Source organism: Falco biarmicus, unplaced genomic scaffold (assembly GCF_023638135.1).
Source record: "Falco biarmicus isolate bFalBia1 unplaced genomic scaffold, bFalBia1.pri scaffold_36, whole genome shotgun sequence".
Lineage (NCBI taxonomy): Eukaryota > Metazoa > Chordata > Aves > Falconiformes > Falconidae > Falco > Falco biarmicus.
The window spans coordinates 584641-611988 of record NW_026611914.1 but is presented as its reverse complement, the minus strand read 5'-3'; the positions used below and the strand labels follow the sequence as shown (position 1 = coordinate 611988).

General features: G+C 44.2%; 1 protein-coding gene and 1 pseudogene across 1 annotated transcript; both read left to right on the top strand.

Annotated features, from left to right (window-relative positions):
- Positions 1–1395: 1395 nt before the first annotated feature.
- On the top strand, positions 1396–3915 carry LOC130143521 (ankyrin repeat domain-containing protein 26-like). Its single transcript, XM_056326215.1, has 2 exons — positions 1396–1530; positions 3477–3915. The coding sequence occupies exons 1-2, from the start codon at positions 1404–1406 to the stop codon at positions 3830–3832; spliced, it is 483 nt and encodes a 160-aa protein (XP_056182190.1). The 5' UTR covers positions 1396–1403; the 3' UTR covers positions 3833–3915.
- Positions 3916–5555: 1640 nt separating this feature from the next.
- Positions 5556–26524, top strand: LOC130143510 (ankyrin repeat domain-containing protein 26-like; annotated as a pseudogene).
- The last annotated feature ends 824 nt before the right edge of the window (positions 26525–27348 follow it).

Here is a 27348-nt window from a genome sequence, read left to right as displayed (position 1 = left end):
AAAGAAAAGTAAAAGACAGCCTTCAAAGCAGAAGGCTCATCAGCAGATGAGCTCTTCCAGTGGCAATCATGGTCAAGTACCGGATGAGAGCACTTCCAGTGAAACATCTGAGGATGAAGGAAGGTATGCCTATAAGGAATGTTGAAAATAAAACTTACTTAATGATAAAAATTGGCCTGAGAGCTAGAGGCTAGTTTGGGTTTTTGTTGTGTGTTTAGGTTTTTTGTAAACCTGACGCCTATGAAGATTCTTGTTCTTTCATGTGACCACCTGATGTTCTTTCTTGTTCTTTCTTGTTCTTTCCTGTGACTACCTGATGCGCTTTGTGTTGACAAACACTTCACTTTTGTTTAGAGTGCTTTTGAACATGCTGGCCAAGTCAACAATGAGGTCACGTGCACAAATTCTGATTAATTACATGAGTGTGTGCACAGGCATAGAAGTATTTCATGTGTTTAAAAAGGGTGAGGTATCTCAGTTTTTTTCACTGCAGGTACCTCAGGATTTTTTTGCCCTGCTCCCCGCTCCACCTTTTCTCTTGCAGCTGTTCCCTCCTGACTTCTTGCCCACCCTGAACTTACTTGTGTGGGTTGTGGCAAAGTGCGAAAGAGAAGTTGTTGACACTGTTCAGCCCTAGCTAAAAATCTGGTGTGTTAGCAACACTGTTTTGGTCAGAAATCTAACGCACAGCCCTGTGTGGGCTGCTGTGAAGAAAATAAACTGCATCCCAGCCAGACCCAGGACACCAGAGAATCCAAAATTACAGTTCTTTGACCTGTAGGAGAAGGATTCTCAGTACTGAAGGGAGCTGAACCCCTGGTATTAAACAGGGAATGCACGTAACCGTATAGCTCCATGTCTGTAGCTGTAAGATTTCTGTCACTTTGCGTGAAGTTTAGGGAACAGTTATTTCAACTGTTTGCTTAATATCTTGCAGAAAAATTAGCCTTCCAGTAGACATTAATAGCACACAATAATTGTTTCAGTCTTGAACTATATCTAGCAAAGTTACTATACCAGATTTTAGTTTAATTCAGTTCTGCAGTTAAGTTTTCAAAGCTACGGTAGGTATTATTCATAATGCAAAGTAAGCATTTCAGTACTGAAATATATTTCTGTTTTCTAGACCTGCAGCAACAACCAGGAGTGAAAGGAACGAGGTACTGTAAAACTAGTTTCTTGGTAAACAGTCTCTATCAGCTTTTAATCACTTCGATGGGAGCAGTGTTTATGTAGTGATCAACCAGATGTACAAATTGCTGCTGGTACGCAGCTTTATTGTATTTGAGACAAATCTGTGGGCTGTGAAGGAGAGAATGAATCATTCCTGCATTTGTAATGGTCTGTAATACTAGACAGTGGAATTACAGAAAGTACTGTATTTTTTGTAGGTCAGCATACCAATGGAAGTAACTGATGGCCCTGGTTTAACTCACTCATCTGACCCAACTTCAGAGGATGTCCGGTTAGAAGCTTCAGCCTACAAGGAGACTATGCTGCTGTTGGAAGAGCTTAGCGTGGTTCATACGGGTATGTTTTCAAGTCTCTGTCTTCAGCTGTTACAAGTTCCCCTTAAAACATGATTTCTTTGTAGGCACTCCTAAGTATTTTAATTTCATATTTTGATATAGTATCTCTTTGTGACTAGAGATCCCCCTCAAAAGCTGTGAAACTGTCACCTAACCTGAGATGTTGCCTGCATTACCAGCCGATGTGCCTTACGTTATCATTGGTTCTCTGTCTAGTCAGAGCTGGAGAAGCAGTTTCTTGCAAAGTACAGTTCAGCTCCTTCTAATGCGGTCATCAAAAGTCAGCAAGAGCTTTTTCTTCTTTATATCCCCTTGATGTGGTTTAAGCCCAGCCACACCTAAACACCTAAGCACCACACAGCCACTCACTTGTTCCACCCCAGTGGGGTGGGGGAGAGCATCGGAAAGGGAAAAGTGAGAAAACTCATGGGTCGGCATGAAAACAGTTTAATAGCAAAAGCCACGCACGCAAGCAAAGCAAAGCAAGGAATTCATCCAGCACGTCCCATGGGCAGGCGGGTGTTCAGCCATCTCCAGGACAGCAGGGCTCCGTCACGCATAACAAATACTTGGGAAGACAAAGTGCCATCACTCTGGATGTCCCTCCCTTCCTTCGTCCTCCCCCAGCTTTATATGCTGAGCATGATGCCGCGTGGCATGGCACATCCCTTGGGTCAGCTGGGGTCAGCTGTCCCAGCCGTGTCCCGGCCCGGCTCCTTGCGTACCCCCAGCCTGCTCGCTGGTGGGGTGGGGTGAGGAGCAGAAAAGGCCTTGGCTCTGTGTGGGCGCTGCTGGGCCATAACGAACACATCCCCGTGCTACCAACCCTGTTTGCGGCACAACTGTAAAACATGGCCCCGTACCAGCGACTGCGAAGAAAATTAACACTATCCCAGCCACAACCAGCACCCCCCTCAACAGCTAATGACAAAGAGTACAGCAAAATAATGGCTTTGCTTAAAAATAATAAGTACATATATATAACAAATTTCAACTGTCATAAGATGCTTGCATATGTGCACAAGGCATTATATAAACATAAGCATCACTTACTAGGTCTCTTAAACTATGCTAAAATTTCATTAGGCAAGTGTTAACCTTGGCCGAAGGCCAAACTCCCCCCCCAGTGCTGCCACTGCCCCTCCTTGACAAAACGGGGCGAAAAAGCTGGTGGGTCAGTGTGAAGGCAGGGCTGTCACTTCCCAGGGACTGTCACTGGCAAAACAGACTCCACCGATTAAAATACATTTGGATAGTGAGAAACAAAGACCCCAAACCTGAGAAGGACACGTCGGCACCCCCCCTGCTCAAGCTCTGCTGCGCTCCTTCCCTGCCACCTCCCCAGGCAGCGCGGGGAGGCTGCGGTCGGCAGTCGGGACGTAGCAGTTTCTGTGCTGCTCCTTCCTCGTCCCTTTTCCCTGCTCCAGTGTGAGTCCTCCCCCAGGCTGCAGTCCTTTGGGGAAAATCTCCTCCAGCCTGGGCCCTCCATGGGTCGCAGGTCCTTCGGGAAGGATCCGCCTGCTCTGGCACGGGGTCCTCCGCAGCACTGCGCTGTGGGTATCTGCTCCAGCATGGTTCTCTCCGGGGCTGCAGGGGAATCTCTGCTCTGGCACCTGGAGCAGCACCTCTCCCTCCTCCTTCGCTGACCTGGGTGTTCGTTTGCGGGGCTGGTTTTCACATGCTTTTCCCCTTCTCTGCCCGTGTGGTGGTTTCGCCCTTTCCTACGTTTGTTTTTCCCGAGGAGCTGCCAGCACGGCTGAGAGGCTCAGCTGTGCCCTGCGGTGGGTCCATTGAAACCGTCCATGGCCAGCACGGGGCGACCCCTGGCTTCTTCTCACAGGGACCTTCCCACTAACCTGCCACCTGCACCTAATACAGCAAAGCACTGAACAGCTTATACATTGGGCAGTATTTGTGCAGCTTTGTGTCTTTTCTGTCTCAAAACAGGTTCTGCTACTTTGTTGAAAATGCAAAACATACTTCTTGAATATGAACAGAGAATAGAACGTCAGAAAAATCAGTATAAAGCGCTCTCAAGAGAAGTAAGGAAATTGGAAGATGAAAGGGAGGAGTCACAGTTCAGAGCGGAGAAGACTCAAGATTTGAAATCCGTGTTGGCTCACCAAGAAGCGGAATGGAAAAGGGGTATCCAAAGCCTTAAGTATGTAAATTGTGGTCTGATAATGTATTATCTTGTCAGTGGTTTTGTTCCGAAAGACACTGATGGTGCAGGCAACAGGATGAGAAGTTTCCAGTCTTTTGGGTTTGGGTTTTTTGAATCCCGTGGGCCAGTTATGCTATGAAGTACATAATGTGAGAGGGGAAAAACGTCCGGATACCAGCTCCATGTACAGTCTTCTGGATGTTGTTCTAACTTTGTTTTCTAGCAAGAAAAGAGCAAGAGAGTGTGTACGGGGAAATCAGATTTATAAGAGAGATCTGAGAGATGGTTGGGTGTGGGTTTTTTTTTCGTTTTGTCCTCGCAGCTTCAGTTGCCCTATAATACTAGGATTTCTGGTAACTCCACCCAGTGCAAGTCAAACCAGAGCTTAGAGCATTTGTTTGCTTACCTGTTTGTTTGTTGGAAAGGTCAAGTTTGGGATCGCCCCTTTCCCCACACTCCTGAGCTAGACCCGGAGGTGTGAGGTTTCTCATCGCTGTTGACATCACGTCCGACAGGGGTGGCCAGCAGGCACCGTAGGCAGTTGAGCAAGGACAACTGCAGAGCCCTGGCCTGGGAGGGGAGATCTCCTCGTGGTGATCCCCGGTGGGATGGCGTGGCTGGGGAGCTGGCCCAGCAGGGCCAGGCGGCCCAGGCAGAGAGCGAGCTCAGCAGGAGCCACCGTGAGCTGGCAGCTGGGGCGGCCCGCAGCGGCCTGGGCTGTCTGGGGGGCAGCAGTGCCAGGGCACTGGGGGCAGTGAGTGCCCACCCCTCCTCAGGGCTTGCTGAGCTGTGTCTCGAGCCCGGGGTCCGGTTTTTGGCCGCCCAGCCCAGGAGATCTTGCCCAGCCCGTGTGAGGTCGGCAGGGAGATGCCGGGCTGGCGCGGGGGCAGGAGCACCAGCCCTGTGAGGGGAGGCTGCGGGAGCTGGGCCTGGGGGAGTTGGGCCTCCCAGCGCGGGGGAGGGGAGTACGAGGAAGACGAGGCCGGTCCCAGCTTGGCCTGGGTTTGACTTCAGCAGGTGTTCAAAATCCTCAAGCATCTGTCAAGTATAAAGAAGTAGTATTTTCATTCTAAGTGAATTCTCCAAGCAGCGTTAATTTGTACTTTCGAAAGTTACACTTTTTATGAAATTACACTAGAAGTTATATGTAAAGCTTTTTCCTTGCAATATACGCCATTCAAATACAAACGTTTGTCAGTCTTTCAAGTAATTTTAGTGGTGGTTGATTCTTGTTTTGCAGAATTTCTAAAGCAGGCTTTCAATTGGCAGTTCTTCCCTTACGCTGACACTTGATTTTTTAAATTTTTTTTTTTGTTCACTGTTGCGAGTATATGGGAAAAAATAGTCAAAATAATGATCAAACAGAAAGCTGCTTGCTTGTTTGGGTACCGTGGGCACACCATGGACCGTTTTTTACCATGTCAGTGCTTATTGCTGATTGTTTCAGTTGGTAAAGAAGCTGACCTTCCATAAGGCTTTCCTTGTAAGTCAGCTTCAAAATGAAATTGCTGTAGTTTCTCCCAGAGGTAGATCCGACTGGGGTTTAAAACTGTTTTTAATCGTATTCAGCTTAAACCCCATGCATTTCTGAATCTGGTTTTGAACACTGACATCCTTCTGGAGTAAACAGAAGCTGCTTGTTCTGCCTGTGGTCAGCAGTTGTTTTAGACTTACAGAAGGCTTGCTGAAAAATTGTTGGGTCTGCCATAGGTAAGTGGCGTGCTGATTCACCAGTATTGCTTCTGGTCACTGAATCCGTAATGTGTAGGCAATGCTCAGTATACTAAGAAAATGTATACTAACCATAGTAAAAGTTTACGATGCTTTGATCTGATGAGACAACAAACTCCTTTTTCAGCAAAATGGCTGTAATATGAAGATGGATTTTTTAAATTTTATTATAGAAGTGTGCACACTGGTGTGTGTTTCCCTATACAAACTTACAAATAACTGATAAATCACTCAAAGTTTTTTTTCTGTATCTTGTACAACTGATACCATGCACAATGGCATGAAGTTAGAATTCTTTAAAAAGTTGAAAAGTACAGTAAAAATATGAACTCTGAAAACGTTTAACATTTTTTATGGTTTGAGTTGTCTCTGCAAGTTCATCATGTGGAATATCTACTTTTATATCAGTGCTTTTGTTTCTCAAATGCTCCGTTAAATCCCAGATCTTCTTTGAAACAAGAAGAAGAAAAGAGGCTCAGAGTAGAAGTGCTGTGTGAGAAAAGGAGAGAAGACCTCCGAAGGAAAGAAGATCAATGTTGTAAAGAGATGGAGGAGAAACAGAAACTTGAGTTACAGTCTAGGAATTTAGAAATGGAGTTAAGAGCACTGAGAAAGCTCTTGAAACAGGTCTATTAAATAATGAATTAAACTCTTTGTCTTATTTTCTGCTTCTTTTCAATTGTATTCCAGTATGCCTAGAGAAGGAGGCGCTTTGTTCACGGAAGAGGCGTTGGATAACAGTTGTCAAATTTTGAGGACAGTAGAGTACAGTTGGTTCACAATTGGGCTGTTCTTTTTTTTTTTTTTGCTTTGCAGTTTATTATTCCTTTTTTCCTTTTTCAAAATTTAGGTTTCATTTGTATTTCAGGCAAAGCCTGACCTTTTTTTGAATTACTACAAAACATCCTGTATTTCGCCTTCTTAAATTTTCATAAGAAAATTTAAATTTATTTATTTATAGGTGGATTATCATAACGGTGGGGAATCAAAAATGTTTTCAAGTATGCAAGGGAGAATGGGAAGATGTATTGCTAGCTCTGTTTTTTCTTAAGATGCAAGCAGTTTTATTGTATTACTGCAGGTTGAAGAGGAACGTGATGAAACACAGAGACAGCACTCTCAGGAAAAGAGGGCCAGAGCCCTTCAAGAAGGAATTTTGAACAACCACCTTGGGAGACAAAAGGAACTAGAAGAAGAGACAAGAAGATCTATAGGAAAAAATTCAGAGGTAAGCAGATTTTTTTTCTAATAAATTACATTTCACCATGTTTGTTTTAAAGTCATAATAAATCTTACATAACTTTTTCTGTTTCTTGATGTTTATTTACTGTTTACCAGTGTAACTTATCTGGGTAAATACCTTTCTTGTTTTCTCTTATGTCTAAAAGTTCTGGAAAGCAGCATCACTCCTGTATGTACCTGAATTACTTGTGCAAGTCGGAAGCTAATAGAAGACACTATTTACCCCATTTCTTAACCTATCTGTTATTTTCCATTTCATAGACATTTTGTCATCGCTTTTTAGGCTTTCTAGCAGTGAAACACCTAGCTACCTATGGCAAGGTTGACCAGGAAGAAAGTTGTTTGACAGTGTTTGTGTTTCCATTGCTTTTATTTTTTAATTAGTTATTCCCTTATTGAACTTACTTCAAGTATGCCTTTCTTTGCCACCTCCACATAACTAAAATTTTATGATCGACTCTCAGCAATGAATTCAACTCTCTGTAAGAGTTAGAGTAACTGGAGGAGAAAAAGCAATCATAAACACTGTATTAAAAAAGATCTTGAAAAGAGTTTACTGAATTTCCTAAAGAATGTGCAGTGCCTTGAAGCCTTTTTGTTCTTGGCTGTGCTGCCCAATAAATGTAGGGTGAATGTGTTTAAGTGGGAAAAAGTTATACATACAATAAAGAGGAAATATACAGGACTATTGCATTCCGGGGGTGATTGAGTCTTATAGCTAACTTTCAGTAATACAAAAGGATAAGTGTTCAGAAGACATTTGAGAAGGAAAATACCCTTTCTGGCCTTGTTTTTACCAGATCTGTAGCACAACTAATTCAACCTTAAAGGCAGTATTATAAAGGCATGCACATACAAGAAAGCGCTGTCATTTTAAAAGCTTTGGTTGCTGGTTTAAGGGGGGAAAAAACCGTAACTGTATATTTGGGATGTTCATTTAGGTTTTAAGGCTATGTTGCACTTCCGTTGGGTACGTACGTTGTACATGTGCATGGGTTCACAGAGTAGCTTATTGCCTGAAACTTCATCTTCGAAGTCATGCTTCGGTACTAGAAATGTTAAAATGCAGTTTATTGCTGCAGGTTTTTTGTAGATTCATTTCCCAATTGGCTCTTTATTCATTTTCCCTGTCATTCAGGAATCCAGCACTGATAGAGAACAGGATCTGTTGTACAAGAATCAGTTACTACAAGATGAGATTGCTATGCTAAGGCTAGAACTCACTCAAGTAAGACTTAGGCACCAGGAGGAACAAGGAAAATATTTCAAGGAAAATGAGACCTTGAAAGAAAAAAATGAAGCTCTCAAAAAGGAACTTAAACTGCACAAGGAAGCATTAAGACAAATGTTTTTTCAGTTCAACGCGGAGCTGGACTTAGTAAAGAGAGAATCTGCAGTGCTGACTTCCAAACTTGAGCAGACAAACAAAAGCAAAGACAGACTAGAGACAGAAATTGAATCATTGCGTTCCTCCCTGAACGCTGCAGTTCAAGAACTTGAACTTCATTTGTCATCAGAAAGCAATGCTGAACGAAGATTTCCCAGAGAACGTGATGAATGCCTTTGCTTGCAAGTCGAGCTCCATCGTGACCTCTCTGACGTGCAAGAAACCAACAAGAGCTTGTCTCTGCAGCTGTGTAAAGCTAAAAGCAAAGCTAATAGGCTAGAAAATGAGCTTCACCAGTTGAAGCAAATGCTCAGAGAAAAAGCTTTGCTTTTAGAAATGACAAAAAAGAATTAAGTCAAGGCCAGTGTCGGGCAAAGGAATGCGATCATGCTCGACAACTTGAGAAAGATCCAGTAAGCAAACTTGTAATAAAACAGGAGTCCCTGCAGGAGCGATTGGCCCAGCTCCAGAGTGAAAACCTTCTTACTCCATCAGCAATGGGAAGAGATGCAGAACAAGAGGATCATGAAAGAAAAAATAGCGGATTATGGGCAGGAGCGTTTTAATGACATTTTCAACAAACTTAGAGCTGATACAGAAAAGCAAGTTTATCTAATAGAAGAGCGAAACAAGGATTTAAATGCCAAGCGTACTGATTTAAGGGAACAAGTCTTTAAATACGAGACTGACGTAGTAGAAAGACAGGTAAAGTATATGCGTAGAAAGAACAATTTAAAGTTTGTCCGTTCTTGAAATTAGTTTGTTCCTCCAATGTATCCGGTGTAAGTTACATGCATGGGACCAAAGAATACTCATTTGTTCTGGTTTGTTATGTTTCCCTCGGAATTGCGGAAAGTTTTGGCAACGGGGATATTAGTCCTCAGATCTAAGCAGAGAACAGAAAAAAGGTATCCAAGTCTAAGCTTTGATCAAGAAAGGTGATTCTTCTCTAGAACTTTTTTCCATCTATTTTCCTTAGTCCATGTTATGCCCTATAGAATAGTCTAAAGTATTTGATGGTTTTGATGTAAGTATTGCACAGATGACCTGAATGAGAGTGGTATAAAAGGAGGAACCATCCAATACACGAGGGCTGAGAAATGAAGATACAGAGAAGTGAAGTGGTTGGGGCTAGATTTATATGAAGCTTCTATAGAGGGGAAAAAAGAGGTTCTCTGTAAGCTGCTGTCAAGATTGAAGAGTATTAGTAATGTCCAGCTGTTGATTTCTGTATGTGTTTTGAGGGTTCTGAGGGGCCTGCCTGTTCCTCAAAGTTCATGTCAGACGGTGACCTTAAGCTTTCTCTTTTATGATGTGTAGCCACACTCCAGCAGTACTGTCAATCATTGTAAACTGTGACTTGCTTTGTATTCTTACTACCAAAATAATGGGTTCCTTTTGAAGATCATGTGAGAGAGTGTGTGTGTGTTATATGTATATAGCTATATATATATAATGAGCTATCCAGATTTTTGTAAACCTAATCTATCAGTATTTCTAAAACGAGCTGAGTAAGAAGACTACAAGAGGATGTGATTCAACATACCCTTAAAGTGTATCTCAAAGGAGCTTTCAGATATTTGTATTCATTTAATTGTATTTGTATAGTGAAGAAACAGAAGAAAGAACAATCTAACACAAAGTCCTGCCTTCAGTCACCGGAGTAATATTTGCAGTCATACTGTGGCTCTTAGATCACAACAGATTTCTTTGGGTTTTGTTAGGCAAAAAATACCCGATTGCAGTGTGTTCCTGTGTATTGTTCAAGGAAGAACAATACCTGAGCCTTTTTTATGTGTTAGGAAACAGAAATCCTCATGAACAGCTGCTGATAGTCAAAGGTGCTCAGCTGAGAAAGATGACGAGAGGTCATCATCTGTGCAGATGCCTGCTGGTGGCAGGCAAAATCTCATACTTTTGGGTTCAATCTAGACAGGTCTAACCGTATAACAAAATAAGTTAAAGGCGTACTTCATGTTCTTAGAACTTTCTTCATGCTAATTTAACTGTTTCGTTAGGGCATGTTTGGACAACTGCAGCAGGAGCTTGCTGCTGCACTTAAAAAGCAATCTATGCCAGAAGCTTCACTTGAAGTTACTACACGCTACCACAGTGACCTGGAGAGAGACAAGCTGCGCTTGCAAAAGGAGTTGGAAAAAAAGGTGAAAACTAAGGTAGTTAATGTCTGTAACTATATGAATAAATCTGAGCGTAGCTGTTGAAAGCAGGAGCGAATGTTGTCCTTTTGCAGCACCTTTTGCAGTGTTCTTACGAAAACTGAAGTATAGAGGGAACCAGAGGAGCTTTGCAGGAAAGCTGTAGGGTGATTCTGTGTGTGTGTGCATGTCATCTTATCCCCCAAAGTTGTAACCTCATCCTGTCGCTTCTAGAGTATTCCTTCTTCCCACCAGCTCCAGCTGCTGTTCTTGGTTATGGTTCCTAAGGTGTGTTTTACACTCCACACCAACCTTGGCCATAGGTCTTGGATGGGTGGAGGAGAGCTTAGGCCTGTTTCTGTGTAAGTTACTGCATTCTCCTGCGCTCTTGTCTTTTCCGGCCACCTTACTTTTTCTTCTGCCACTGTTGCTTTCACAGACGCAGAAGCAGAACATGCTGGCTCTGACATCCAAGGACTTGCACAGCACGTGGGAGGAGCACTTGAAGTCAAGATCCCACCTTGAAGAGCGCGTTGCTCAGCTGGACGAGGAGAAGGCTGAACTGTTGCAACAGGTGAGCCCAGAAAATTCTCCAGGCACCGAGCCAATACCCAGGAGAACCACATGCACCTTCTGGTCAGGTTCTTACAAATCATTGTTTTCTGTTATCCCTGCCATTCAGGCTGCGAGTACCTTATCGTTTGGGGGTCATGGAGGAAGCAAATAAAAGCTAGATGGGTATCCTTGTGTAAGTTCTGGAGTGGCTCTGTTGGGAAGAGTTCCCAGTGTGGTTTGCTATCAGTTGAGCACATCGAGCAAGGCCACAGTTCCCAGTTCTTCCTTGGATTTTGTGTGGTCATCTTCTGACCCCTTGGTTTCTGGGCAGGTTTAAAATGCTTGATGTTTCCAGTGCGTGTGTGGAGGAGCTGCTGTATGTTTTCAGCGTAGCGGGAGCTTAAAAGCCTTGCCGAAAAACATACTGAAGGAATGCTGGGTAAATGAACGAGTGCTTGGGAAACAAGCAGCGCCTGCCAGTTGCCAAGGGACAGCCTTCCCCTTTTCTCCTTTTCTGTAGAGGGAAAATGGAAGTACAAAGTCAAAACAGCTGCCAGCTCTCCTCTGGTGTGGCTGAGAAAACACCAAGAGGAGGAAAACCAGCATGTGGCTAAGTAAATGGCCACACAGAAGAGGTGGAGGTAATGGCCGAGGGGAATAAAATGTTGAAGAACTCCAAAAGATCAGATTCCTCCACAAGCCCCTGCCTGCTGGTTGCTGGAAGATCCCATGAAAGCTTTGGATGGATCCATGTTCTCCCATGAAGTGCATACCTACGTAATCCCTACTATGAGCAGAGGCACTGCCAAAAGTGTTCTCCAGCATCTTTTCCACCTGTTATGTCTAGAAGAGGATGGCCTTTGCTTCAGCGAGGGCATCTGTTTCTGTAGTTACGTATTGGTCTGTTTGATGTGAAACCTGAAGGGATGGAATATCCTCAGGAATTCCGTCCCGTGGCATTCTGTGGAACGTGGCTAACGGATAGAGACGTCCGGCAGCTTCTCTGTGGAGAGCGCTAGATGCACAGACTGTACGTAGGTATTTTTCCTGTGCTCTGTGTGTGTGATACACTTTCAAAAGAGAAAAGAAAGATGTGAGAGTGAAAGAAAGGAAGTGAAGAAGCTGGTAGAGTTGAAACGCCCAGCTGAACTACGTCTGGCCCAAGAAATGAAAAGAAACCTCGATCTGCAGAAAGACTGTAAGAGGGACGGCTTTTTAGCATGGTGAAGAGGTATCCCTGCGTAGAAGTCATGTTTTATTAAACTTTAGTGTAAAAATAGGTGTACCTAACTGTGAGCAGATGCCGGCCTCGTGTTAGTTCTCAAGGTACTTCTGTACACCAGCCCCTAGTTTTCACTAGCTGCCAAAACAACTGCAGGTGCAGGTAGCCCTGCAGTTCTCCTGGGAAAAAGGGAGTCTTTCATTCCTCTTTTCAGGTGAAATCTGGACTCTCCAAGTGTATGTGGCACAGGAATACTGGTTTTTCCTGGTAATTCCTGGTGTGTCAAGCACGTTAAAGATGAAGCAAGCTGTGTCTGTGCTGTTTACATGAGAGTATGTGAAAAAGTCCAGTTTTGTTCCTTTGCTTCATTGTTTTCATGACTAGTTTGCTGTGCAGGTTGAAGAGGCTGCTGAGCAGAGCTATGAAGGAACTAAGGGTGTATGAGGAGAGAGGGGGACTGTCCCAGCTTAATTTGCAGGGAGAAGTGAAGAACAGGTATTCTGAAGTGGTCAATGAAATTGGCAGATTAAGAACAAAGGTGAGCTTTGCTTTGTTTGGGTTATTGTGGTGTTTTTTCTTGTGAAACCTTTGTTCTTTCTTTATACTTCTTTTCATATTGTTGACTTTTTTTCTTGGCTGTATTTCTGAAATTATTTGGCTGTTTTTTGATGTTCCTTCTATGGTCACAGTAGTAGGCGACTGTAATACTGATGTAGCTCTTAGGGGTAAAGACGGAAGTGTTACGTACACAGCAGTATCTGCGAGGGCACATCAGGGGTAGGCTGTCCTGCAGAGGAAGGGCAAAGCAAGAGCCACAGCAAGGCTGGCAGGGTCTGTGACCACACAGGCCAGGGATCAGCCCCACAGGCCCTCACCAAGAAGAGCAGAAGAGTTCTGGGGACAGTAAGCAGAGTGCGCCAAGAGTGCAGATCACCAGGCCGGTCCATAGGGATGGGCAGGTCTGCAGTCCTACTGGGCCATCACGTCCATGGGTGAGGGTCAGGGCTGAGAGCAGTGAAGGCCCAGCACAGGCCTGGCTGCAGCTTGAGGCCGTGGCAGCATCGTCGGGCTCCGACGGATGCATTCCCTCTCGGAAGAGAGGGGAGTAACGCCACCATCACTCGGAACAGCTCTGTGCAGTTGGCCTTGCCCAAGGTCACCCCCTGAAGGCTGTCTCGGGCACGAGTTGAGCAGGAGGCAGGTGGGGGTTTGCTTTTCGGAATGGTGTCTTTGCTTCCCAGGGCACAATGCAGTGTGAGGTGGTGCGGAAGAAACCCTGTAACTTGTTGCTTACTAGTAGCTGACTCAGTCCGTCTTTCCTGGTCTTAGAGACCCACAAATGGTTTTGAGGTTGCTCTGCGGCGAATGAAGAGACGGGACGCAGCTTGATGCAAGCAAATGTCAATTTATTGTACAGAAGCACACGTTTTTATACACTTTCAGAAGCTGCGCGTTTCAAACTAATTGGTTCTTGAAGCTAAGCCTTGCATACTAGGCAATCCCTGATTGGTGGTTAACTACCAGCAATTAACAGCAAGGTGTTACCTTTCCTTGGTGCCATCCGTCTCCCACTCCCCTGTGCTCTGCAAACATGCCTCATCATGTTAATTGTTGTCTAGACAAGCTCGAGCACATTCCCCTCAGCTAACCGATTGCCACGCGTGGTCCTAGTTTCCAGCCCGCTCCTGCATTGCTCTGGCCGTTCGGTAGCATGTGACCTTTTAGCTGCTTCTCCGCTCATTACTGAGATAGCTGTGTTTCAAAGTTATGCTCCTTTTTAGAAGATATTATTGTAGAACGAGTCAACTGCCTTGACAGTGGCTCATTTTTAGTTCACAGGTTAGCAGCATATTTGTGTTCCTGTTGGAAGAGTTATTTTGAATGACAGGGAATGGAATTACGTTTGGGCAATTTTAAATAAGTGTAAAGTTTCTAGGTATTTTAGAGACTTTCAAGTGTTGACTCTGCTGGTTTCCCCCACTTTTTTAAAAATAAAAGATGATGGGATATCATGTTTTATGGTTAATAGGTATAGACGATGGATGTTTCTGGAGGGGGAAAGAAGGGGATAGAGCTGTAGTTGACCATTGGGACCTATGGGAAGTCTGATATTTCCTGGAAATCTTTTGAAAACAAACTGCAGCTTTGACCTAAAGAGACTGTCTTCTGCCACCACTGCTGCAAAAGCGGTGTTCTGAACTGCTACTTCCAGATCTTTTAGCGTAATGGAAGAGAAGGGTACCCGTTTCTTGCCTTGTCAGTTCTGTGACAAAGCTTTGACCGTGTGACAGCATGTGACAGTTCCTCTGAAGCGTGACACATGGTTCTTTTTCTGATGAAACCAGAATGTGGCTGTGATGTAACTGGGTATGGGTGTGTTTGATTTCCTATGATCGTATGAACATCTCGCAGAAGAATAGCCCTAGTGCTTTTCAGCCTAGCCCTGCGGGTGTCATGCCGCTGGTTTGGTACCTCTCGGTCCGTGACCCACTGCAGAACTGAGGAAGGATGGGAACCTGAGGAATGCTGTCAGAAATTATGTGAAAGCTGTTCTTGTTTTAAAAGAAGAGCCTGGTTTCACTTTTGTGATAAATAGTCTTGATGGCCAACTCCTTTACCAATTTTCACAGATTTGACTAATTTTAGATCCCTCTGAGTTCCCTGGTTTTTTCCCCTTTCCTGTCTACAGGTTGATGAACTTTCCCAGCAGCTGGAGATAGAGCCTAAAAAAGGCATGCAGCTAGAAGCACAAAATCATGATTTGCGAGAGGAGTTGTCCACCATGCGTGGGAACCATGAAGAACTGGAGAAGAGCAAAAGCCAGCTGAAAGAAGAGGTGGCTAATCTCAAACACCATATGGAGACTAACATGGTGGATCGCAGCCAAATAGAACAATCCAAAAGAGAGGTGGAAGAGTGAGCTGAACAAGAAATAAGACAAAAACGGCAAGAAGTCAATCTGATTTTGCAGGTAAGTTCATTTCTTATGTGTGTCTGTTATAGACTTCTGTTTTGGTTGTCATTTATAGGGGCGGGGGGTGGTGCCTGATTCCATGTGTTACGCTGTACTTCTGTTTTTCCTGAAGGGCGGTGGGAGAAGGGAATATGGTTGGGCAAGACGCTTTCATGTGCGTGCAGTGTGCCTGCAGGCCCTGAATCAAAAACTTGCCAAGGTAGAATTTCATTTTGCAGTTCTTGGAGGGGTATCACTGTCCACTGGTCTTGTTCTCATTGTTTATCCTTGAATGGGTATTGCAACTTAGAGTTGTCACAGCCAGGCATACACATCTTCCTTAGTCATTGCACAAGGGGCAACGCTCAGAAAAGAAGTCACCAAAGCTGCAGGGTGGGGGCTGGGGGTGCGGCATCTCCATAATTTCTTTGAGGAATGCTATGCCCTGTCCTACAGAGATTGTGTTCTTCCATCAGTAGCTTTGATGAAGAATAGTGCTAAGATGGGGGTTCTTTCTGAATGAAAAGAATCATTTAGTGTGGTAGTTCCAGGGTTCTGCCCTGGTCGCTGATGGCAGTGAGGAGGCACAGTTGCCTCGCTGAATAGAGCTGGGCCCTTGAAATTGGGTACGTGCAATTGACTGGCGAGGGGAGTTCTCTTTTTCTTTGCGGTGGTTGAAAGTGTGTATCTACTTCAGATGCAGGCAGCCTCCCAGGACAGATTAGAACAAATCAGGGCCAGTCGTCATGCTTTGCTGACAAGCCAGCTAGAACACAGAATTGGAGACCTCGAACGTGAATTGGACAGGATAAAAAATACCCAACGAGACAGTATTTTTCAAAAAGAATCTGTACAGGCAGAAGCGGAAAAGTACAAAGACCTGTATCTGGAGGAAGTTAAAAATGGAAGGTGCCTAGGAAATAAACTGGAAGGGTAAGTCCGTGCATTTTTGGGGTGATAATAAGATACTACTTTTTCCTCAAGCAGTTTTCTTCGTTAAATACCTTTTCTACATCTGGTCAGCATTATGCATAAGAGAGCATATTTGTGATGAAAGTACCTTAAGGCTCCCCCCTGTTCATTGGAACTATCTTCGTTTCTCTTCAGTGTTCCAGCAGTAACACCACCGATCATGGGCATTAATAGGATATTTTTGAAGTTGAGTTTGTTTTAACAGGCAGCCTTTTTGCCAGTCTCTAATCTCCTCTTCTTATTCTAAGTACGGCAGAAAAGAGAATGTCATGTCCTTTACTGCTTGAATAAGGATAGGCCCTTCAGAGAACGGCATTTGGTGCTATGAAGAAGAACAACAAAAATCTTTTGGCTTCCATTTTAGCCGCATGTCATAGGTTTCAGCTTGCTTTGGGAAAGGAAGGGAAGCCCAGAGTTCTTACGCCGGTGATGTACCTTTCAGGAAGAGCTATGTAAACACATGGTGTGCACAGACTGCTTTGAGGCCTTAATGCTGAGAAGTCCAAAGAATTGGTTAACTCTTGCTGCTTCCTGCAGGTAGTGTGGCTACCTAGAAATAGGCTCTTCAAAAAACCTCAGATCAAATTATGGACATTTTTTTTGAACTCTCTTAATCCCTTCCACTTTCAGAAGTCAGATAATAGTCAAAGACCTGGAGGGTAACTTTGCGGAAGTGTTATTACCAAAGATAATTCTTTGTATGCTTCTGAATGTTTCAGAGCTAATGAGAGACGAGCAGAAGCCAACGCTAAGCTCCTTCAGGAGTGCCATGGAAGCAAACCTTTAATTGCAAGCAGCGCTGTCAGTGGTCCAGTTCTGTATTCAACTGAACTGGGACATATTAGCAACAATCCGGCACTGAATAGAAGTCTAAATCTAGGAGGAAGCTTCCTAACCCCGACCGTGAATACGTTACCATCAAGAAACAGAGTTGAAGCCTATGTGGCTAAGGTAAGCGTTTTTAAATACTGTTCTCAACTAGTGTTGAAGAGTATCTGTAAGCAAGGTTGTGCTTTTCAGTCTAAAGTTAGAATCCATTTCTAGTTCCAAACCATATGCTCTAATATGCTAAACCAAATTGCTCATCAAACCAGTATACAACTAGGTGGTAGAAATGAAGACTTCTGGTCATTAGGGTTATAAAATTTCCAGAAGCGCTCAAAGACCAAAAAATACTGAGTTCTAAATGATGAACTGCGTAACAGGTTTTTTTTGCAAGTTCTCTTTTGCAAGAGAAACTGTGATGAAGAATACTGTGGCATAGGAAGCTCCCAAATAAGCTCTTCAGTAAAATTTAATGCGGATGCCCCATCCCTGGCAGTGCTCAAGGCCAGGCTGGGTGGGGCTTGGAGCAACCCGGTCTAGTGGAAGGTGTCCCTGCCCATGGCAGGGGGGCTGGAACTGGATGATCTTTAAGGTCCCTTCCAACCCAAGCCATTCTGTGGATGACCTTTTTTAAAACAGCTATCTTTATGATGAGTGCAAAATCCCATCAGACTTCTTTGTTTGAGACACCTTTTCCCCCTTCACTGATGTTCATGCTAGCAGTTTCTTCACCGGAACTGGTTTTAGTACAATACCAACAAAGGGATGCTTCAAAACTAGGATGGTATGAACAGGGCACGTTACTTCTCACTTGAGTGCGGGACGAATGCTGTGCCTCGGAGGCATTTGATTTTGTGGGTCCTGCTATGTGGTGTTATATGTAACTGCTCCTCAGGAAGTCTACAGAGCTTTCTAATTTGGTAAAAAGCTGCAACCTCTGCAATACCTCTGGTCAAAATATGCCCTGTAATTAGCAGTCAGCATGATAGCACATCCCTCACAGAATGGTAAACGTGATATCATGAGACTTGGAAACAGATGTCAGTAGTTGTAATCGGTTTCCCACCTAGCATAGGACTGAGGCATGGGCAAGCTTGCCTGTTCAGTCAGTGTCTGTCCCTCGCACATTCTGTTGTTGAATGGATGTGAGAAGCATTTGGTCACCTTTAAGCCTTACCCTGGTTCAGTGGTCCCACCTACACTGGAAAGAATCCATTTAAAATAACGTGTCTACATACTGCACCTGGTTTAAGAAAAAGAAAAAAACCAAACCAAACAACAAAACAAAAATAGACAAAGCAGTGTGTAGGTAGTGCGTAGCAGCGGCAGTTAAGAGATGAACTTTTCTGTATCGTTGTGAATGTGGTTTTTGTGTCAGAGGGGTGGACATAACACTACCTAAAGAACGTGGGAGGCAATTAGTACTGTACCACCTGCAGGGATTATTCTGCACGCAAGCAGCAGAAAGGAGGCGAAATTCAGGGATCCACTGCAAAACTGAAGTAAGAAGAAAGCCAGGACAAGGGAACAAGAGGGACAGGGAGCAGGGAGCAAGTGAGGGCAGGGAAAAAAGAGAGAGAGATGGGAGCGAGATGTTACAAGAAGAAAAAGGCAAAGGAGGAAACCATCCCACTTCTAGGAAAAAAGCTGTCCTAGTTTAAAAGAAAAGGGTTTAACAGTTGTGGTTTCTTTTTTTGAAGAAGAAACAGGAAAAAAAAATAACCTCCCTGTTACTAAATCCAGCTGCACATCTTTTTATGGTATTTCTTCCTGTAATCACCAGTTAGGGAACGACTGAGACTAATTGTAGTGTCACTGCTTGTAGCCTCGAGTCACCTGACGTTCAGTGTATTCAGGGAACTCTTAAAACCTGATCTTCTCTGGAGTCCTTCAGAAGAAAGGAACTGAGTTCTCAGAGGTGCAGTAGTTGCTAGAGGACTAGGCGAGTATTTCGCTTAGAACTGCGGGCTTAATTGTTCTCAGTCGGGTGCAGTATGTCATGTGCATAACATGCATCTGAGAAAAGAGGATTGAATTGCAACGTAAGACTTTGAAGTCAGGAAGTAACAAAAGGGAAAAACTGCATGTATCCCTCTGCATACAATAATGGGTGGCAAATCTCAATCAGTTTCCAAATGCAAAATCACCAGATGCACAGTCTGTGCTGTCATTTCCGCAGGAGTCCCGTGCCATTCAGGAGGCAAGTTGGAGCATGAGGGAAGAAATCAGAGATTATAGTGTTAGTCTATTTTGAAATGCTTTGCTGGTTGTGCCGCCTGGTATTCTGTCTGTTCACCAGACTGTTTCAAAGCAGAAGAATTTCTCTGACTCTAAGCCTTTTCTTCACTTCACTGTTTACTTCAGTTATGCCTCAGCTTTGTTTTCCCACTAACCTGGTTCCCTTCTACAGAATTTGCCTTGCCTTTAAATTCAGGATGCGCAGTGCTGCCTTGGCTGGAGATGACAAATGTTTCTGCCACTGAAGCTCTAGATGACAGGGAGTTAAGAAGCTGAAATTGCAGTGTGCCTCAGGCAGTCCTTTTGCACTACTTTTTTTAGTCAAAGCTCTCTGCAGATTTGGTGTTCCTTGTAGTAGCTTCCTCAAGGTGAGAAAGGCTATTGGAAGTAGGGAACATGCCAGCCATTCTGAAGAGGAAGATGTTTGTGTAAATTTCGTTTGCGCACAAGCTTTGAAATAGCTTCAGGGGCAAAGAGGTGAAAATAGTTCACACTGCTCTTATTCAAAATGATGGTGATCATTGGTCCTGCAGCTGTTGGAAAAAACACTGGTAAATGATGCTGACAAGAGGAAGGAGTGCTCCACTAGCAAGTGGACACAGTTTCTTCTTTAGACTTAACTAAGGAATTTGGTGTTTAAAGGCTTGAAAGATTGCACCGTTTTCCTAAACATGAGGCATGACTATCAGTGATTACACATAGAGCCGTACATGTTGAAGATGGTAATATCACAAGTTCAGCAAAAAATGAGCGTGTTATTCTTAAAAGAGCATAAAGAAATGTGTTCCATTCCAGTATAGCCCCTTCCCCTTTATCAAATATATACGCTACAGAAATGAATAACCTTGAAGTGCAAAAGGATCTTTAAAAATAGAAAAAAGTTCATATTGGCACAAGCTTATTAACCAGTAGAATCCCAATCCCATGCAAATGTCTTCGGGTTTTTTTGGTGTTTTTTATTTGTATTAGAGCTTCAGTAATGTGGAATAAATTACAAGTACTTGACAAATTCTGTGCATGTCATTAGACAGTGACTGTAGCAACTAGCAATTCAGCATTTCAGACCTGCTCCCTTAGTCCATAGCCTAAGGCAAGGAATGTCTCCTGCAAGTGCTGCAAGGAGGTTTTGGGACTGGAGTCCTGCTGTTAGGTTTAACAAATGTCAAGCTTAAATCCTAACAGCTGTGCCAAAGGCTGGTGAAAATGAACGTGCGTGTCTTGACAGACAAGAACAGTGAACTCTGCAACCAGGGTGAATCAGTGGATAAATGAAACCAGTTTAATGTGGGAAGGGAAATGTCTGCTTCCTCTTCATCTTTCAATTTCTGTTCCATTTCTGATTTGGCTTTCTGCACTCTTGTAGCAGTCTTTGTTGTTAGCTTTTTTACTTGCTTCATTTACATGTAGGCCACGTTCTTGTTTCTCACTGAAGACCTGTGAACATAAGGCCATTTTTCTTTCTTCTTCAGCTCCTTCATCAAAAATCTGTCCCTCTCTCTTCTCTGCAGCCAGATACATGGCAAGGTTTGCAGCCAGCATTGTTTAATGTTGGGATGGTATTTTATACTGGAAATGTTGTCTGTTTACGCTGTTAGGTTTTGATTAAAACTTACTGATGTATTCACATTTTCCTAACACTGCGCATATTTTGAACTTTAGTTTGTCCAAGTGAAAGAATGACTGCTGCAGGGGACTTCTCTGCTTTATGTATTTGTAGTGCAAGGGCTTCGGTGGTAGTTAACCGTCTGTGAGATGATAGTCTATGGATTTAATCTGTTATAATGGAACTTTGAGCTCTAGGAGTAGGCTGGTTTACCCTCCTTGCCACTTCTGATATACAAAAAGTTCTTGGTGGTCGCAGCAGTTGTGTCTAGGAACTCAACTTCAGAACAGTACTGGTACTCCAGACTCGGAGCATCATTTCACGGAGTCTTACAGGATCCAGCTTACTCTGTGCTAAAGCAGCCTGTGTGGATAAGTAGTAAGTCAACACCACTTTCTGAAAAAGAACTGTTGAGAAGGTGCCTGCTGCAAATGAACACCTGGTGTGTTACCGCCTGAAGAGATGTGCAGTGAGGTGAGAAGTACCTGCTCAGGAGGTTTGGGACACTCAGCTGTGATGCCTTTCCCAGGGGTTTGGGGGGAAGGAGAAAAGTGGAGGCAAGTTAAGGTCCTCGGAGGTGTATTTTGCCTGGCTCTTCATTCATCCCCTTTTCAGAAATCAGTGTGTTGGCTTTATTTCCACCTATTTCTCTTCCCTCAGACATGGATGAGAATCACAAAGACGTTGATGGAATGAGTAAGAGGAAAACAAGACCTTTTTCTTCTCTTGATTGATTTGTACATGTTGCGGAGGGTCCTGTGGACCTTCTAGTCATTGTGAAGACTCAGGAAACCAGGGAAAGTGGTTTCTTCTAACACCACTAAGTACTACGACTTTGCTTGGGCTTGGTCCTGGGTTTGGGCCGTATTTTGGTCTAGGCATTAGTTTTCCTGCTTTTCTCTGTTACCTGTGTCTCGTCTCAGGAGTTAGGGGGTCCTTTCTCCCCGGAATTTTGCTTCTGCTCGTACCTGCTTGAAAACAATTAGAGATTTGGGGGGTCCTTTTCCATTGTTCATGCAGCTCTGTTGGCACAGAGTATTTCAATGAAGTATCACAGAGTGGTGCTTCTCCTGCAGGATCCGGTGAATTTGGTCCCAGCTTTCCCTGTGTTCCTGGAGAGAGAGCCCTTCCCTCCGCTTCGCTGGTTTACAGCCCCGCTCCTCTGACCCTTGCAGTTACTGCCTGTTACTGCTGCTCTTGTGAGGGTAAGCAGAGTGGTTTCCTTCCTGAGGCTCTTGCTCTCTGTGTCCTGTTGAGTACCCTGTGCAGTGTTTCCGTTCTTCTTGTTGTTGTTATGCTGCTAGGTGGGTCTGCTCATTTCATGAAATAAATGCTCCTTCCCCCAGGAATTCAGTACTAAAATCAAGAGAGTCACAGAAGGAGTGAGGGTGGAAAGGGGCCTCTAGAGATGATCTAGTCCGACCTCACCCCTGCTCAAAGCAGGGTCAGCCGTAGCAGGTTTCTCACTGTTCTGTCCAGCCAGGTGGTGTACATCTCCAAGGATGGACCCTCCACAACCTTTTCTGAGCAACTTGTTCCAGTGGCTGTCCATGCTTACAATTTTTTAAAAAATAATAATTATAAAAATCCTTGTGTTAAAATTTCCTCTATCTGGATTTGTGCCTATTCCTCTTGTTCTTTTGCTTGGCACCGCTGAGAAGAGTCTGGCTCCATCTTCTGTACTCCCCCCACCAGGTACTTATACACATAGATAAGGTCCCCCTGAGCTTTCCTGTTCTCCAGCAAAGAAACAGTTGCAGCTCTCAGCCTCTGCATATAGCTCACAAGGTCCAAGCCCTGCAGCATCTTCATGGCCGTCGTAGCCCTGGAAGCTGTATGATACGTGTTTGGAAATTCACTTCTGTGTGTCACAAATTTGATGGAAAAAATGTAGGAGTAGCAAGTACCATCAAACGTAAACAACAGCGTATAGCGCTTGGACTGTGACTCTTAAATTAGGAGATGTGGTTCCTTCTTGTGAAGGCTTCTGAAGGCAGAATCATAAGTGAGAATAACTTAATTGGTAACAATACCCACTTTCTAGGGGAGAAGAGGCGTAAGTGCTCCTTTGCAGTGATCCAGGCTGATTCCAGCTACATAATAAACCCCACAGCACTCGCTGCGTAGAAGCTGTAGCTGCGGTTGTTTTTCTTAGTACACAGTTTGCAAGAAAAAATTGTGTGTGCTTTTATATTTTTATAAATGTGTGTCGTGGTATTTGCAATAACAATAAAGAAGTTTTGGCGTCATCTGTAGGAGCTCTTTCAATTTCCCATCTTAAGGTGGAGAAAAGAAGAATATTGGCACACGCTTTTTTCTGTACAAATGGTGTATGTCAATCCTGCAGCAGCTGCTGGTGCAGCTCTTCTCTCTGTGAAGTTGCAGAAGCCAGCCTCAACTGGCTGATTTGTCCCTGTGGGTGGCATTTGTACATATCTCGGCATGTAGCTGACATCCTGTTTGTGTGTTTGATGATAAACTTCAGCCGTACCTTCACTGCTATAACTGCGCTAGGCTTTCTTGCTTTCTTCCTGTGTATTTTGTTAAATGCCCAGTAATAATCCAGCTGGTGAGTTACAAATTGTTTTGTTAACGTTGCTGAGCAATGAGGCAGCTGCAGCCCGACTGACCAAAAGTTTCTCTTCGAGAAAAATCAAACCCCAAACCAAGGTGTGTCTACTTGGAATTACATTTTTAGGTTTTCTCTCATTATGTGTGGATTTTAAGAATGTTTTAGAAGTTTAATATTAGAAAAATGTAACTGTTAAAATATTAACTATATTTTCTGTATAATTCTAGGTACGGCAGGAACTAGATGAAAGAATCGCTAAAGAACTTAAACAAGGTAATGTGTCACTGTTAGGGGCATTTTTAAGGAAAAAGAGGAGTGTTCCTAACTCCTGAATGTAATGGCTTGAAAGCTGTCAAGTTCCTGTGCTAAGCACAGGGAGGTTTTTCTGCTAGCTTTCCAGTTTAGACCTGAATGTGAAAATTTCCTGCTTACCAAAAGATTGTGTAGAATGTTATGCAGTTGCCTGAAAAAGACAAGTGCAGAGAAAACTAACCCGCTTCCTCTACACGGGTGCACTTGGCTTAAGCTGAAGTCACGTTTTTCTAGAGTGAATCCTTGAGCACAAACATCAAACGTAAAAGAAGCCCTGAGAGAAGACGTTTATAGACTTCAGCCATCACTGCTTCTTCCATGTGCGTCGGTTGCATTCCGCACTACATCATACCGCGCCCATTCTCTGCTGTTGGGTCTGGATTTTTGCTGTTTCTTGTCCATTGCTTGTATTTGTAGCTTATATGTTGCAGTCTTTTTTGAATAAGCAAGAAAAATATAATCGGTGATGAAAGATACCCTTTCTTTGGGAAAAGATCATTTAGTAGCACTTAGGCAAACATCAGATGAGTTGAATGCTTTTAACACATAGCATGAAACATGCTCTATAATATGAGGCCAGGTGTCGAAAGAGGAATTCCACCTGTTTCAGGGTAGTCGTTCCTCCAGAGTCACTGCTTTGCTTTGCAGTGACTGGTGCTATTTCAAAGCAGGTAGCCCCTGCGAGAATTTCCTTCTGTTCCTGCATGCTTTTGGTAATACAGAGAGTGTTCAGCTGTAGCTTCACAGCTCGTTCCGTGTGTCCGAATGGACACAAAGCCGTTGCATTTCATCCGTGTGCATTTTGAACCTGACTGTGCATCTGCTAGGTGTCATAGAGTGCGTTTGGTTTCAGGACCTTGTCGGAAAAATGTGGCTGGAGAAGAACAGGAAAGGTGGGCTTGCTTTCGTTGAGTATGTGTTTTTGTGGAGGAAAGAGGGTTTTGCCAGGGTGAGTTACAAAGACGCCCCTCAAAGAAAGTGCCAGGCTAGGAGACTTGTCCTGGCCTGACTGCATTGCAAAGGTGTTTGCGTTTTCACCGGCGGATTCTTTTTAAGTTTGTCACAGAGAAGGCAGAAGCTGGTTTTTAGGAGCAGAGTTCCAATAAATCACTGCTTTGAACATTCAAGGAAAACAGATACTGGAGGTTCGTGAGGTCTGCAGGGGGGCTCAGTTTAGCACTGGTGCAAGCAGGAGTCATTTGTGGATTCCCTGAAGATGTTCAATGTGTAGCCTATAGAATTTCTGTCACTGGCTTTAGAAATACTGTTGGCTGGTAGGCAAATGTGGAAAAAGATTGTTTCTTCCTTTGTGCCTAGCCCTTTGATTGTTATGTCCCCTTGGAAGTTTTTAAATCTCTTTCTGGACTGTAGTCTCTCCAGTTATCCATGATGTTTTCATAGTGACTGATTTGGCCCTGTCTAGGGTAAAAGCAACACCGGAATGTTGTTTCTCTTCTCCCTAGCCACTGCTGAACTTGAAGCTGGATCTGCTGGAGCTTCTCCCATGGTATCTTCTGACGGATCTTCAGAAAGTATCCACGTTGACAGGATCCCCTTTGCAGGGCAGTACAGGAGCACCGCGATGTTTTAACCAAAAATTACCTGATTTGAACAAAATGCTGGGGAAAAAAGCTCTGGAAATAATTTTGTTTACATAGTGCGTCTATAGTTTCTCATCCCACAGTTCAGATGGGAAAATGTGTTTATTGCAGTCCGAATGTGAATTCTAAGTCTATTAAATGGATGTCAAGCACATTGCACTTGCCTGTTGGTTTATTGATGCATAGGTGTTTTATTTTGCACTCGCCACGAGAAGCACACCTATTTTTGTCGGACCAGCAGAATGACTCACCTTGATTCTTGAGCGTGACAGAATTGTCAAAATGTTTCTTGTTAACGTAGAAGCATTATTTTTTCTCCACTGATGTTCTGTGTTTTAACAAAAGCATTCCCTTTGTTCTGCTTAATCCTTTCACCCTATGTGTTTTTAATGTTTCCAGTGTTACTTTAATGCTTAGGACATCATTTGATGTGATTTGAGCCTGCTGCTTCAGTCCAGATGCCGTGACTGCTTCTGCCGATAAAGTGAAATCTTCACCAGTGGTCATGCTGGAGGACGGGGCACTTTACGTTGCTGTCACCTTATGCGCCGTAGGTTTAACATTACTGTGAGTGTGTAGCAGTGCAGAGAGAGTTATGTGGTGGGTTTGGTATGTTTGTTTTGGATCACAGGACCACGGAACGGGTGAGGTTGGAAGGGACCTCTGGAGGTCATCCGTTCTAGCTCCCCTGCTCAGGGAAGGCCGCCCAGAGCTGGTTGCCCAGGACCATGCTGGCTTTTGAGTATCTCCCAGGATGGAGCCTCCATGGGCAGCCTGTGCCAGTGCCCAGCCACCCTGATCGGAAAGAGGCATTTCCTGACGTTCAGCCCCAGCCCTCTGTGTTTCCGTTTGTGCCCGTGGCCCCTCACGGTATTCATCTTGGGGTTTGTGTTAAAGGCCGCTGCAGCTGTAGACGTTCCCAGTTACTACATCGGCAGCTGCGCTGTACCTGAAACACTTCATGTGCGGGAAAAATGAATGTTAAAATATTAACTTCCAGTCTCCTCAGTACTTTCCAAACCTTGTATGATAGGGCAGCCAATCTTTTTGTTGCTGCTAGCAGCTGACGATACGGTGGCGGTAGCCCAGATGGTAGCCAGTGTTCTGGGACATTTGTGTCAATAAAAGAAGCAGGTTTACTTATTTCAGGGAGTTACCTGTTACTGAAGATCTGCGTTGTCATTTCCTGTGCACAGAAGTCAGTAGTGATCAGAAGATGACAGAACAAAGTCCCAGTTCTGGGAAAGGAAGAATGGTTGTCCCGAGATCAATTAAGACTGGAAAAATCTGGGGGTTTTACCCACTAATTCAAGGACCTGAGTTAACAGGCAGTGAGGAAAGCAATGAATGTTGCTGTGACGCTGTTCCTCTTTATATGAATACATATTTGTGAAGTTAATATACTGTATTTAATTCCAGGTATTCTGTTTCAGCTTGAAATTTAATAAACTTTGTCATCTAATATACGTCTTTGTTTTATCGTTCCCCTTCTTGACATCGCGTTCTACCCCTTTCCCTAACCGTACAGCTCTCCAGAGCGCTCTGCTCCTTTCAGCTCTGTTCGCCGCTGCACCTTCAGCCTGTCCTGGAGGCCAGGCAAAAGGCCAGCATGTGTGTATGTCCTTTTCCACAACTGTGTTAAGACCCCAGGCTGGTGTTGGGGTACTCGTGATCAGTTCCCAGACTTTCCCTGTATTTTAGAGCAGTCCTCCTTGTGGTTTGGGCAGAAGGTAGCAGGTGAGCTTCTGGTGGCCGTGGAACGCTGGGAAATCGCACAGGTTTTGATCCCCTGCAAAGGAAAAAGGTGTAAAGAAACTTCTCCAGCCTGCACCAGAGTGGTCAAAGAGAAGTTCAGCTTTTGCTGCTTTCTAGTGTCTCTCCACAGAGGAAGCAGGGACAGAACATGTTGACGTTCACGTTGTGTTGTCAGTCACTGTGATAAACTCAGACGTGGCCTGTGCTCAAGTTTCTTCACCGCTCTCTGCTGCCAGCTCTTAGTGAGAGGGGAGAGCTCTTGGCTGGTGGAGCAGCAGAGCAGAAATTCGGTGTTGGCATCTGCCATAACCGGCATTGATGGCAGTTATGATGAGGCGTGAGGGGGGTACAGAGAAGGCCAGGCAATTCCTGCGCTCGAAAGTCCATCCCCAGTGTCACTGTGGGGACACTCCTGATGAAGCAGGAGAGGGCATGGCACTTAGGGGAGGCTCTGAGGCCTGGAAGACAGGGAATGTCTGTCCCATCTTCAAGAAGGGCAAGCCCGAGGAGCTGGGAACTGCAGCCTCACCG